This window comes from Macrotis lagotis, chromosome 1, assembly GCF_037893015.1.
Source record: "Macrotis lagotis isolate mMagLag1 chromosome 1, bilby.v1.9.chrom.fasta, whole genome shotgun sequence".
Lineage (NCBI taxonomy): Eukaryota > Metazoa > Chordata > Mammalia > Peramelemorphia > Peramelidae > Macrotis > Macrotis lagotis.
The window spans coordinates 758,048,345-758,064,088 of record NC_133658.1 but is presented as its reverse complement, the minus strand read 5'-3'; the positions used below and the strand labels follow the sequence as shown (position 1 = coordinate 758,064,088).

The 15,744-nt window shown below is 34.9% G+C and overlaps 1 protein-coding gene across 3 annotated transcripts in view; it reads right to left on the bottom strand.

Moving 5' to 3' along the window:
* SIAE (sialic acid acetylesterase) overlaps positions 1 to 15,744 on the bottom strand; it is a 49,805-nt gene that overhangs the window by 28,450 nt on the left and 5,611 nt on the right. For all 3 annotated transcript variants that reach the window (XM_074216423.1, XM_074216424.1, XM_074216425.1), the window contains exon 2: positions 9,685 to 9,846. In XM_074216423.1, the coding sequence (XP_074072524.1) occupies positions 9,685 to 9,846 (162 nt within the window). The remainder of the gene's footprint in view (positions 1 to 9,684; positions 9,847 to 15,744) is intronic.

Here is a 15,744-nt window from a genome sequence, read left to right as displayed (position 1 = left end):
TCAGGTCACACAACTAATATCTATAGCAGAATTTGAACTCAGGTGTTCCTGACTCCAGTTTCAGCAGTCTGTCTACCATAGCACCTAACTGACATTAAAGATTAGAGTTCAGGGAAAAAATAAATATTCCTGTAATAAATTCCATTTACTTTATCAATGACAGTGAAACTAAAACATTTGAACTCAGTATCTCAATTCTTGATGACCATCATGAAAATGTGAGAACTACTCTAAAGAAAAACAATGTGAGGGGCGGCTAGGTGGCATAGTGGATAAAGCACTGGCCCTGGAGTCAGGAGTACCTGGGTTCAAATCCGGTCTCAGACACTTAATAATTACCAAGCTGTGTGACCTTGGCAAGTCACTTAACTCTATTGCCTTAAATAAATTTTTTAAAAAGAGGAAAAACAATGCAGAAAGAGAAGCTTAACTAGATCAGCAGTTTCAAAGTATTTGAAATAGGGAAATAAGAAAACCAAATATAATGGGGGGGGGGAATCATAGTCTGTATTCTTTCTTTTAAAAAAATCAAGCGGTCATAAATAAACACTGATCTATATGCCTACTTTCTCAACTATACAAAGTCTTTATTAGAATGATTATATAAATATTGAAGACAATACAAGAATGAAACAAGCAAGGTTTTGCAAAAAATACTATCTAGCAACCCATATCTTAAAGTCACACAATTAATTGAAAAGTAAACAAAAATCTCATTATGTTCTCTTCTGACTTTAAGGCATTTGACTAATAAAAAATTTTGCTATGGAGGTTTTCCTCCAATAAAGCGTCTCTCGTGCATATGTTAAGGTCTTGATTACAGGAGAGGTAACTCTGCTAAACGATCTTCAGATTATCAACATCACTTAGGGTACACATTCACCAATGGTCTTTATCATTGTCATGAAGGATTTTCATTAAGAGTTTAAAAGAATGAGAAATTCCCTACAGACAGAGAGGTTCTCCAATTTCTATTGCTGATCATTTTGCGCTGGCCCCATCAAATCCAAGGACACTACTGAATCTCTTGGTTCTACATTACTCAAAAGAAATTACCCTAATATTTCACACAGGAAAGTCTAACTAGATGAAAATTACATATTATTCATATATTATATGCAGATGGATAGAACTGCTTCATTAAATGCCATGGACAGACCCTATAGATGAACAATGAGCTGGACCCAGAGTTGAATAGGAAAAGAAATTTGGGTCAGTTAGCATTTTGGAAACTATAAGGCATATTCAATGATCCTAAGCTTCTCCCCAATGCAAACTCATCTTCTTTTATACCATGTCTTCCAGTAATACTATATGGCTACAAAGCATGGAATACCACAATCTCCTAGAATCAAAATTCCAAAGGAAATATTCAAAAGGCAATGAAGATATGTATGGTGAGCTTAGTTTGCAGTCTCCAAGTAATGATAACTGTCTAGCAAAGAAGTCATATAAGAAGAGTAAAGGATAATAGGATAGTAAAGCTAAGATGAAAGAGTAGCAAGAAACAGTACAGCCAAGCTCCCATCCACAAAACCCCATAACAAATCTAGAAAATGTACCAATCCAGGCCTGATGAGGCAATACAGAAAAAGTCACCATGAATCCTTTGTAGAACCCTGGGTGGGTATAAAGAGACAGAGAGTTCTTTTAAATTGGGAATGGAGCATACCATTAGGAGCATACCAAGCATGAAACACTCCAATGCCCAGGAAGGGTATACAGCAAAGTAAGAGAAATCCCAGATCTATACTGAGGTACCACAACTGAGACTGGTTCCAACTGGCTGTATTTTTACCTACTATATGAGTCACAGATCAAGGGCAGAAAAACGAAAGGAAACTGAGTACAAGAATAATATCCTGTGTGGGGGTGGGGTGGGGCTGGGTAGTATACTGAAAAAGAAGGAAACTCAGAAGCAATTAGCAATTGTCTTGCTCAAATTCTCAGAGCAGAGAATTATCTCAATTCCAAGATCTAATCCAGCCTATAGTAGAATAAGAAGGGCAGGAATCCAAGACCAAAGCAGAGCCTGCAGTTCCGTCATGTTGATCCAGAATAAATTCCTAGTTGACTAGGTCCAACAGCAGTCTATAGTTGCTCTGACCAACACTCAAGTCAGAAACTTTCAGATTTGAATGGGGTAGGAATAGGGGATGGAGGTAAGAGTGGGGAGCAATCAGATGTTGCCCTAGAACAGACCACTTTGAGAGTAGTGAAAACTTGAAGAACTTCAGGTTTTCCCCGAGATCCTAGAAATCACAACATTCAACACCCAAGAATGCAGTAACAGTACTAACCAAGACCTACCCTCCAGAAATGTGGCAGAGCCCAACACAAACATCAAGTTTCAAGCAAGGAAGATGCCTTAGAAAACTAGGTAAACAAATTAAAGAATCCCATTATAAAAAGTTATCACTCAAGACACAAATGCAGAAGAGAATAAATCCAAAACATCAATAAGAAATGTTTCAGATCAAAACATAGCTTGGACACAATTAGAATTGGAAAAGATGAAGCAAGAGTTGTATGGGTTTTTTTAGAGATAATTTTTTTTTTTTACTTTTTGCAAGGCAATGGGGTTAAGTGGCTTGCCCAAGACCACACAGCTAGGTAATTATTAAGTGTGTGTCTGAGGCCACATTTGAACTCAGGTACTCCTGACTCCAGGGCCAGTGCTCTATCCACCGGCCCACCTAGCCACCCTAAAAATTTTTGTAATACAATAAGAGTGGTAAAAAAAATGGAAAAGAAATGAGAACTATAGAAGGAAAAACTGGAAAAGAAAGTAACAGTTTAACACAATGAGTACAAAACCAGGCCCAAATAACAAACTCCCTGCAAATTAGAATGCTCCAAAGAGAAGTCAATGACACCATAAGACAACAAGATATATTAAAATAAAGTCAAAAAAAGATTTAAGATATAGAATAAAAGTTAAATTGTCTTATATTAAAAAAACTTCTGACCTGGAAAATAGATCGTGGGGGAAAAAAAATTAAGAATTATTGGACTATCTGAATGCCAGGATCATAAAAAGAACCAAAATATCATATTTCAGGAAATCTTTAAAAACTCAACTTTTTACTTAGAACTAGAAGAGAAGTATCATCCTGAACTAGTCCTGAAAGAAACCCTCAAATGAAAACTCCTAGGAACATTATAGCCAAAATCCAGAGCTTCCAAGTTTAAAGAAAAAATACTCAAAGCAGCCAGAAAGAATTCAAGTACCAAGGAGCCATGGTCAGGAGCACAAAACATTTAATAGCTGTCACTTTACAGGAAAGAAAAATTTGTAAGAAAATATTACAGAAGGTAATGAATATAAATTTTCAGCCAAGAAAAACTTACAAGCAAAATTTAGTACAATGCCACAGGGGGAATAATAAACTTTTAATGAAATTGAGGATTTACAAGTATTTCTGTCTAAAAGAGTAGTTGTATAGAAACTCTGAAGTTCAAACACAGGATTAAGAGAAAAATAAAGAGGTAAACATGAATAAACAATGATAAGGAACTAAAGGATTAACTGTGTATTTTCAAATATGAGAAGATATATTGTCCTATTGTCTTTAGGAGCCCTAGAAGGAGTCTAATTAGACAAGGCCTGGGATCTGTTATATCTTGAAAATCTTAAGAAAAGAATGGAAAGAAGGGGAAAAATATACTGGGGAAGGGAGGAAGGAAAAGGAAGGTAGGGAAAATTATCCCACATAATTAGGCTACACAAGTAGATATCTACAAGAGGAGAGAGTGGGGAGAGCAGGTGACACTTCAACCTCACTTTCATCTAAACTGATTAAAGGAAGGAAGAAAGAATACACACACACACACACACACACACACACACACACACACACACACACACACAATTAAATACAGAAATAACATTTCCTTCAATGGGGAAAAGGGAGGGGAATTAAAGGGAGGGTAGGTTTGAAGAGAGATTAGTCCTAAGCAAAACAATTATTGGAGAAGAGATGAACAAATTATGGCATATAAATGTGATGGAAAGCTATTGTGTTATAAGAAATGATAAAAGGAATGGTTTCAGAGAAACATGGTAATATTCATGTGAACAGATGCAGTGAAATGAACAGAATCTATGGAACAATTTATAAAATGACCGTAATATGATGAAGGCATAATAACTTCAAAAGAAGTACACTTATCAGTGTAATGACCAACCATGACTCCAGAATATTAATTATGAAACATGCCTCCCATCTCCTGACAGAAAGGTAAAGGTCTTAGAATGCAGAATGACACTTTTTTTAATTTAAACATAGACAAGGGGGGCAGCTAGGTGGGACAGTGGATAGAGAGCACCAGCCCTGGAATCAGGAGGATCTGAGTTCAAATCTGGCCTTAGACACTTAATTGCCTAGCTGCATGGCCTTGGGCAAGTCACTCTTAACCCCACTGACTTAAATAAATAAAAAAAAAAAACTAAACATGGACAATATGGAAATTTGTTTTGATTGACCACATATGTTTGTAATGTAGTTTGTTTTTCTTTAGTTTTCAATATGGGCTGGGGTGGTAGGGTGAGACTTTTGTTGACTGAAAAAAATATATAATCTTTTTAGAGAGTACTGAATAATAGATGGATAGCAGATGTGGCTGTACTGATAGCTCCATAATTTGGAGGAGGATCTCCGGCACTACAGATCAATCCCTGAAAGGAAGACTTATGGTGGGACATGGAAAAGAATTATACCAAAAGAAAAGTCATAAATGGGATAGGATCTGCCTGAGTTAAAGAGAGTATTAACAGATAAACTCATAGCTCCAGAGAAAATCAAAAAAGTTGTCTAGGAGACCTAGCTTGGACTATTTTCAGATACATTGTCCAGAAGCAATTACTCAGTATTCTATATTACTGACCTCTGTATTGCACAGTCTATACAAATCTTTTCAAAAAAATTCTATCATTCCTTCTTCTTTTCTCTTTTCCTTACACTGAATCTAAATTGTGAATAACCACTATATGGTTTCTGATAGAGTCTATTTTACATGCACACACACAATCATACATGCTCAATGAGTGTTAATAAAGTATTAAAAATAAGCAAAGTAAAACTAATTGACTGACTCAAAATTTAACCAAAAAAATAAAACTCAGAATAGAGATTAGTTTCTTAACTCTTCAAAATTCCCTATAGGATGGGAATTCAGAGAAGCCTGGAAGGATTTGCATGAACGGATGCTGAGTGAGATGAGCAGAACCAGAAGAACACTGTACATCCTAACAGCTACATGGGGGTGATGATCAACCTTGATGGACTTACTCATTTCATCAGTGCAACAATCAGGGACAATTTTGGAGTATCTGCAATGAATAGCATCTATTCAAAGAAAGAATTGCGGAGTTTAAACAAAGACCAAAGACTATTACCTTTAATTTAAATTTTTAATAAAAGGTATCTTATCATTTTGCTATCTCATATTTTTTCCTTAAAGATATGATTTCTCTTTCAATACATTCAATTTTGATCAGTGTATAGCATGGAAACAATGTAAAGACTATCAGACCACCTTCTGTGGGGTATGGGGGGAGGGAAGCAAGATTGGGGTAAAAATTATAAAATTCAAAAAACAATTTTAAAAAGCCCCTATGACATCATATGCTTTAATAAATATCTGCTTTGCTTCTTCATGACTCCATGAAAGCCTCTCTAGTTCCTTTAAACCAAATAGAATCTTAATTATTTTGCTCTGTGGAAAGACTAAAAGACATACACTGTAAAGCATTTTTTATTAGACTAAATAAACAAGTGCTTCTTCCTTGTACTTCAACAAAAGAGAGGTGGAAGAGTTTATAAAGAGAGACAGCACATCCTCTTTTTCACCATCTTAACCCACACTCTAATATCTCCTTTGAAAATGTCACTTGCTAGGGGCGGCTAGGTGGTGCAGTGGACAGAGCACCGGCCTTGGAGTCAGGAGTACCTGGGTTCAAATCCAACCTCAGACACTTAATAATTACCTAGCTGTATGGCCTTGGGCAAGCCACTTAACCCCATTGTCTTGAAAAATCTAAAAAAAAATGTCACTTGCTTCATGTAAGAAGGAAGGTTCCCCTGCTTCTGGGTACCACTAGTCTTTTTTTTTTAAGTTATTTATTTTGAATTTTATACTTTTCCCCCAATCTCTCTTCCCTCCCCCCTCCCCCCCACAGAAGGCAGTCTGTTAGTCTTTACATTGTTTCCACAGTATATATTGTTGAATGTGATGAGAGAGGAATCATATCCTTAAGGAAAAAACAAAGTATAAGAGATAGCAAAATTACATAGTAAGATAAAGGGCTTTTTTTAAATTAAAGGTAATTGTCTTTGGTCTTTGCTCAAACTCCACAATTCTTTCTCTGGATACGGACAGTATTTTCCATCATAGATACCCCAAAATTGTGCCTGATTGTTGCACTAATGGATTGAGAAAGTCCATCAAGATTGATCATCACCCCCATGTTACAATGTTTTTCTGGTTCTGCTCATCTTGCTCAGCATCAGTTCATGCAAATCCTTCCAGGCTTCCCTGAATTCCCATCCCTTCTGGTTTCTAATAGAATAATAGTGTTCCATAACATACATGTACCACAATTTGTTCAGCCATTCCCCAATTGATGGACATTCACTCAATTTACAATTCTTTGCCACCTCAAACAGGACTGCTATGGATATTTTTGGGGTACCACTAGTCGTAACCGAGGTCAAGGGAGCTAGAAGTGAAATGTGTAAATCAATTCAATGAATATTAATTGTTCACCCATTACTCTTATAAAGGAAGAGGGAAGGAGTACCTCTTGCTGATGTATGACCTTATTTCTCTATTTTTTGCCATTCATCCCAAATTTCCCCTCCCTTGTACATGCCAAATCTGAAGAAAAAAATAATTTAACAAGCTCTCAAACAAATAAAATAGAATTTTTATTAGAGTTTATAATGTGGTATAGTATTTTTATCTACAGTCCTAGTGAAACAGGACTTAACTATTATAAGCAAACTTTGCCAGAACTTGGCATAAACATGGAATACTACTTATTCAGGATAGTGGTAATCATTAAGAGACTCATTCATTTCTTAAATTTAAAATACCACCCCATACCTATCTTGAAATAGACATTTATTAAGAATGTACTAGGCAGGAGGATGTAAAGAAGAGAACATTTGTCTTGTAATCTAAAGAATTTGGTTTAATTCCTAGTTCTGCTGATCATCTAATTATATATATTTAGTCAAGTCACTTAACCCCTCTGAGTTTCAGTTTCTTCATCTATAAATTCAGGATAACAATACTTACATCATAGAGTTGTTGTGAGGATCAAATATGATTAGGTATATAATGTGCTTCATAACTCTAAAGCTCTATATACTAGCTCTATAAATGAGCTATTTTCCTGACCCTGCATAGTACAATTGAGGCTTGATTTTAAATGTATTAATGATATTATTACGATATGATACTGCTCAAGGCAACATTATATAGGATATGCCTGTATCCTATTAGTAATTCATTATATCCCAATATAATAAAGAATTGATTCTCAATAAGATAAACCTTCTCATAGAATAATACACTAAAAGGTATCTGTGTAATCAAAAAACTAGCATACTTCATGAAGAGGTTATACCTGGGTTTGAACTGATTTTTATTTTGTCCAAATCTGTCATTTTATCAATAGAGGGAATGTCCTAATATGGGAATTCATTCTACTAACACAAATGGGAAATTTCTCTGTAACCTATAATTTTACAATGCTTTGAACTGATACTGCTGCCCCAGGAAGCAATTAGGAACTATGCCATAAAAGTTATTAAATTATACATATCCTTTAATTCAGTAAAATTACTACTAGATCCATTATCTAAAGACATAAAAGAAAGTTTGAAAAGGGCCTATATTGTCAAAATATTTATAGCAGCTCTTTTTTTTTTCCTAATGGCAAAGAACTAGAAAAATAAGAGGGTGCTCATCCACTAGAGGAATAGCCAAATCATGGTATATGAATATAATGGAATACTACAGCACTAGTACTGTTCAGTCACTTCAGGCGTGTCTGACTCTTAGGGGTTTTCTTGGCAAAATCGCTATAATGCTTTACCATTTCCTTCTCCAGTTCATTTACCAAATAAGCAAACTGAAACAAAGAGGGTGAAGTAACCTGCCTAGGGTCACACAGTTAATAAGATAATAAGAGAGGGAATAAATTAGAAAAAAAATAAAAATAAACAAACTTAGTTTAGAAAAAAATTATAGTCTTAAGAGAGTTATCTGAATCACTGAAAGTTAAGGTGACTCGTCTATATTGTCATAACTATTATAAGTAGAATATGAACTTGGACTATCCTGGCTCAAAGAACATCCTACTATCTACTACACTACTAAGCCTTTCAGCATTTGATTTACTGAAAAGATGTGAAGTGTCAGCAGATATTAAGGACAGTCTACTACTAATGGAGTCAGGCAGAACTAAGTTCATATCACTTCTTCCAATACCTAGTCTCTCTGACTTCTTTACTTTTCTAGGCACTTATCTCCCTGCATGTTCGCTTCCAAATCTTTATTAAGGAAATATGCTAATCCCTATCTCATAAGGTGGTTACATCAAATGAGATAATTTAAATAAAGTACTTTTCAACCTTCAAAGTACTATGTGAGTTATTACTAAAGTTAGATACCAGAGACCTAAATTAACAATAATTAAGCCTTTCAGCCCTCTAAAATTTTGCATTTCATGCCTCTTAAATACATAAAGAATTATGAAGTCCTAGCACTAGAAGATTCATATAGATGAGAGGTTCTCAAACTTCTTGGTATTAGAAACCCTTTACACTCTTAAAATTACTTAGGACCATCTAATGAACTTTTGTTTTTGAGATTATAACTACCAATATTGACTGTTTTGAAAATTTCAATGCCTTTATATTATTACAAAAAATAGTTTTGACCTCATGGATCCCCTGATAAGTTTTTAAGGACTTCCAAGAGTACACTGACCACTTAATTATCACTGATGTAGCCCAAGTTTTCTTAACTTTGGGGGGGGGCCCTCTGGCAGTCTGATGAAGCCTAAAAATCCTTTCTCAGAATAATATTTTAAAAAGCATAAAATTAAAAAAAATAGGAAACCAAAAATTACTAAACTAGGTAATTTTTATCTCATTCAAATTTATAAACCCTTTGAAATTTATTCAGATGTCTTTAGGGCACATGGAAGAACTTTTGATCTAGTTCATCTAACACTTTAAGTGAATATTTTCTACAATACTATTCTAAAATGGTTATCCACCTTCTGCTTTAATAACCCTATTGACAGGAAACTCATAATCTCCTGAGAAACTCCACTCGATTCAAACATCAAGGCCTCTCATATTCTCACATAATCTATTCTCCTGTGTCACTTAGTGCACCTACCTGCCCCACCTTGTGTGCTTCACTAACAATATGATCTCCCCAATCATTTCACCTGACCTAACATCAAATATGAGTTTCTTCATGTTCTGTCCCTTCCTTCATAAACCTATTTGTAAAGGCTCTTTGGAGAAAATTTTAGCACAAATTCCAGGACTTTAGAGCCTACCACATAAAACTCAGCTTGTAATAGAGCTCAAGCATTTATTTTAAAGTAATCCAGCAGATGGCACAAGAAGACAAAAGTTGAACTGAATACAGTTGCCTTACCTTTCACATAGGCTATCTTCTTCATGAGGGTTTCCTGAGCTTGGTGCAGACTCACTATCACAATGCCTCCAATTTCACCATAACCCCAGACCACAGCTCCAGCTGGTTCTTTCTGCAACACCATGTGATCACCAATGTAGGAAGCAAAACGAAAATTAACACCTAAGAGACAGAATGGTTCCATTAGATATTATTACAATCTGAAAAAGCAGATAAATAACACAAAAGGCCTTAAATGGGAATTTAATTCCATAATCTCAAATTTATTCCTCCGAATAAGTAAATAGCCTAATAGGAATACATGTCAACCTTATACATCAAGAGCAGATGAACATTGTTGAATTTTCAAAAAACTCAACTTGCCATCCTTCATTCATTCTGTGCAGGTTAAGGCTTAAAACTTCTTTACTCTCTATGCTTCAATCCTTGAAAGGTTGCCTCTCTTTCCTATCACTAATAATCTCCTGTTATATACTTACAAATGTGAACTTAAAAATGAATCATGGCCTTCTAATCTCTTCTACATTAACTAAGGCTTCTAACACCCCCAATGACAGTGACTAAATTTGGAAGCTCCTAGATGTCAGAGGCCAATGTTTTATTTATTGTTTGAATATTTCATGGCCTCAAGCAAAATTTCTGAGCTTAACAAATATCTATTGAATTAACAAACTAAAGAAGTATGGGGGGGTGGGGGGGCAGAGCTAAGACCTAAGAGAGACACCAGGAACTTCCTTAAACTCTCCTGGGTTTCCCTTAGAAACAATGTTAATCAAGTTTCTAAATGGATTCTGCAGCGACAGAACCCACAAAAGAACAGAGTGAAGCATTTTCCAGCACAGCCTGTCTCTGGTTCTCAATCACATTGAGAGATCTGCAGCAGAGGCCCCTGGAGTCCTGACTCAGCAGCACAGCATGCTAGCTGGGAGGGCTCCATGACAGGTACCCCAGAACCCCTGTTCAGTTGGCGCTAGACTGGATAGCCCAGTCCAGTGAGCAGGCCTTTAGTGTTCTCAACTCAGAAAGTCTGCCAGCAGGCCCTTCTCCAATTCAAGAAGCTTGGGACAGCAATCCAAAATTAGTAAGAAAGGTCTAAGAAAAGCCATACTGGGGGCGGCTAGGTGGTGTAGTGAATAAAGCACCCGCCCTGGAGTCAGGAGTACCTGGATTCAAATCCGGTCTCAGACACTTAATAATTACCTAGCTGTGTGGCCTTGGGCAAACCACTTAACCCCATTTGCCTTGCAAAAAAAAACCTAAAATAAAATCCATAGATTAAAGTTAAGGATAGTCAAAACACCATCTCAGAAGAGGACAGCAGAAAAAGTAATACATGATAAGCCCCAGAAGGGGAATATGAATTTGTCTCCAGCCCAAAAAGACCTCTTAGAAGAGCAAAAAAAGGATTTTTAAAATCAAGTAGAAAAACTGCAAAGAGAAATGCAAGAGATCCATGTGGATGTGATTCTTCTTTTCATAAATGAATAATTTGGAGCTAAAGGGCAGCAAGGTAAAGCACTGGACTAAAGGTCAGGAGGACATAAGTTCAAATCTAGCCTCAAACACTTATTAGCTGTGACCCTAATCAAGTCTCTTAACTTTGACTGCCTCACATTCAGAGCTATCTCCAGTTGTCCTGATTCATATCTGGTCAAGGTGGAGGAGAAAGTGAGGCTGGTGACTTAGCACAGCCCCCCCCTCATTCAAATCCAATTCAAATGCTTGTCATGGCACCACCTCCCTGATGTCATGATATTCTTCAAGAATGAAGGACAAAAATATTATAATATGGAACTATGTTTAGTACAGTTATAGATGGAGAGTCCATATTACATTGCTTTGTCAGGGGGGAGGGGGGATGGAAGGAAAGGAGGGACAAAGATGTAAAAAAAAAATGATTGTTGAAAACTACCAGTACATATATTTAGAAAAAGTAAAGAAATTAAAAAAATGAAATGCAAGAGAAATTCAACACCTTGCAAAAATAAGTAAGCACAAAAACTGACTGAAGAAAATAGATCCTTTAAAAATAAATTGGGTGAATACAAAAAGAAAATAATTCCTTCAAAAATATAATTGGGCAAATGGAAAAAAGATATCCTTTAAAAATAGAACTGACTAAATGGAAAAGGAGTTGCAAAAGTTAACTGAAGAAAATAATTCCTTGAAGAATAGTTGGACAAATGGAGGCTAATGGCTCTATGAGACATCAAAATTCAGTCAAGGAAGATCAAAATAATGAAAACAAAGTAGAAGAAAACAAAATACTTCATTGGAAAAACTAACCTGAAAATAGATTCAGAAGAGATAGCTTAAGAACTTTTAGACTACCTGAAAACCATGATTTTTAAAAAAAAGGGCCTGGACAACATCTTGCAAAAAATCTTCAAGGAAAACTGCCCTGATATCCTAGAATCAGCAAGCAAAATAGTCATTGATGAAAGAATCCACTGATCAGCTCCTGAAAGGAGTAGTAAAAAAAAAAGTAGTAAAATTCCAAAATTATCAGATCAAAGAGAAAAATCCTCCAGGTGACCGGAGAGAAACAATTAAAATACCAAGTCAGGATTATGCAGGACTTGGCAGTATCAACATTAAAGGATTGAAAGGCCTAGATTCTGGAGGGTAAAGAAGCTTGAATTACAACCAAGAATCAACTAGTTAGAAAAACTGAGCATACTCTTTTCAGAAGAAAAGATGAACATTTAATGAAATAAGTGACTTTCAAATTTTCCTGATTAAAAAAACAACTGAACAGAAAATTCAAACTTCAAACATTAGACTCAAGATATATATGTGTGTGTGTGTGTGTGTGTGTGTGTGTGTGTGTGTGTGTGTGTGTGTGTATGTAAACAGGGGAAAAGAAAAAGAATGTTATTCAATAAGATTAAACTAGTTATATCCCTACATGGAAGGATGATATTCCTAACTCTTGAGAACAGTATCTCTCTCAGAGGGAATATATTTTGACAGAAGGTATGGATATGGGATGATTTTAAAAAAATAAGACGTTAAAAAAAAGAGATTGTACTAGAATGGGAGGAAAGGGCAGAATAGGGTAAATTACATCACATGAAAAGGCACAAATACCTATTAAAGCAGAGAGAAAAGAGGGAGTAGGCAAGAATTGTTCAACTCTTACTTTCATCAGATTTGGCTCCAAAAGAGAACAATAAAGTATACTACTGGGTTGAGAAACTCATTTTACCCTTCAGGGAATTAGGAGAGAAAGGAAGGGAAAAGTAAAAAGAGAAAGGGGAGAGGAAAAGAGAGCAGATGCTAATAGAAGGGGAGTAGATTGAGGGAAGCAATGTTTCAAAAGCAAAACTCTGGTGAGGAGGGATAGAGTGAAAGGAGAAAGAAAAGTTGTTAGTCATTGTAACTATGAATGGTGATAGGATGAACTCTCCCATAAAACAGAAGTGGACAGCAGAATGGATTCAAAACAAGAATCCTACAATATGTTGTTTACAAGAAACTCATTTGAAACAGAAAGATACACATGGGATGGTAAAAGTAAAAGGTTCAAGCAGATTATATTATGCTTCAGCTGAAGTGAAAAAAAGTAGTGGTAGCAATCCATATCTCTGAGAAAACAAAAGCAAAAATAGTTCTCAATAAAAGGGATAATGAAGAAAATTACATCTTCCTAAAAGCTACTACATAGACAATGAAGTTATTTCAATACTAAACACATATGCACTAAGTGGTATGGCATCCAAAATCTTAGAGGAGAAACTAAATGAGTTACAGGAAAATTTATAAAGCAAAACTATATTAGTGAGGAACCCCAACTTCCTTTTCTTAGAATTAGATAAATCTAGGGGCAGACACTAGCCTGGGAGTCAAGAGGACCTAAGTTCAAATTCAACCTCAGACACTTAATATTTACTTAGCTATGTGACCTTGAGCAAGCCATTGCCTTGAAAAAAAACAACAACAAAAGAATAAGATAAATCTAACCAAAAAATAAACAATAAAGAAGTTAAGAAAGTGAACAGAATTTGAGAAAAGTTAAATATGATAAACCTCTGGAGAAAAAGGAATTTGTTTGTTGTAGTACATGACACCTGAACATATATTAGAGCATAAAAGCCTCACAATCAAATGATAAACAAAAATATTAAATTTATCATCTCTAGATCATGATGCAATAAAAATCTTGTATAATAAAGGGCCATGGAAAGACAGACTTAAAAAATAAGTGAAAACTAAATAATCTAATTTTAAAGAATGAGTGGATCCAAATAACAAATCATAGAAATGATTAAATAATTTCATGCAAAAGAATGACAATAATGAGACAACATACCAAAACTTGTGAAATAGTTAAATAATTATTAGATGAAATTTTATATCTATAAATGTTTACATTAATGAAATAAAGAAAAAGTAGATCAATGAACTGGGCATGCAACTAAAATAACTAGAAAAGAATAAATTAGAAATTCCCAAATAAATACCAAATTAGAAATTCTGAAAATCAAAGGAGAGATTAATAAAATCGGAAGTGAGAAAACTATTAAACTAATAAATAAGAATAAGAGTTGGTTCTATGAAAAAAACAATAAAATAGATAAAACTTTAATTTGATTTTTTTTAAAAAAGAAAACCAAATTAAAATTATCAAAAATGAAAAGGGTAAATTCTGCACCAGTGAGGAAGAATGAAAGTAATAACCTGTAGCTACCCAACTATGTGCCAATAAATCTGATAATCTGGGGCAACTAGGTGGTACAATAGATAAAGCATTGGCCCTGTAGTCAGAAGGACCTGAGTTCAAATCCAATCTCAGAAACTTAATGATTACCTAAACTGTATGACCTTGGGTAAGTCACTTAACCCCATTGCCTTGCAATCCACCCCCCAAAAAATAAATTTGACAATCTAAATGAAATGGAAGAATATTTACAAAAATATAAATTGCCCAAATGAACAAAAGAGGAAATTAAATACTTAAATAACCCCATTTCAGAAAAAAAAGTTGAACAAACCATGAACAAACTCCCTAAGAAAAAATCTCCAGGGCCAGATGGATTCACAAGTGATTTCTACCAAATATTTAAAGAACAATTAACTGTAATTCTATATAAATTATTTGAAAAAAAGATGAAGGAGTTCTGCCAAATTCCTATGATACTAATATAATGCTGATACCTAAACCAGGAAGAGTTAAAACTGAGTAATGAAAATTACAGACCAATTTTCCTAATGAAGATTGATGCAAAAACATTAAATAAAATATTAACAAAGAGATTATAACAAGTTATCACTAGAATAATATACTATGATCAGGTAGGATTTTATCAGGAATGCAGGGTTGGTTCAATTTCAGGAAAATTATCAGCATAATTGACCATATCAATAACAAAACTAACAGAAATCATATGATTATTTCAATATATGCTGAAAAAATTTTTTGACAAAACACAGTACCTATTCCTATTAAAAACCACCAGTAAGCATTCTATGTAATGGGGATAAGCTATAAGTATTCCCAATAAGATCAGGGGTGAAATAAAGATGTTTATGATCTCCACTATTATTCAATTTTGTACTAGAAATGTTAACTTTAGCAATAAAAGGGAAAAATAGACATTGAAGGAATTAGAATAGTCAATGAGGAAACAAATTTCTCACTCTTTGCAGATGTTATGCTGGTATACTTGGAGAAGCCTAGAAAATCAACTTAAAAAATTACTTGAAGGGCAGCTAGATGGCACAGTGGATAGAGTACCATCCCTGGAATCAGGAAGACCAGAATTCAAATCCAGCCTCAGATAGATACTAGCTGAGTGACCCTAGGCAAGTCATTTCACTCTCAAATGCCTCACAAAAAACCAAATACAAACAAAAACTACATGAAACAATTAGCAATTTTAGCAAAGTGGCAGGATATGAAACAAACTCACATAAAATCATCAGCATTTCTATATATTACCAACAAAGCACAGCAACAAGAGATAGAAAAAGAAATTCCATTTAAGGGGTAGCTAGGGAGAGCACTGACCCTGGAGTCAGAAGGACCCAAGTTCAAAATGACCTCAGACACTTAATAAT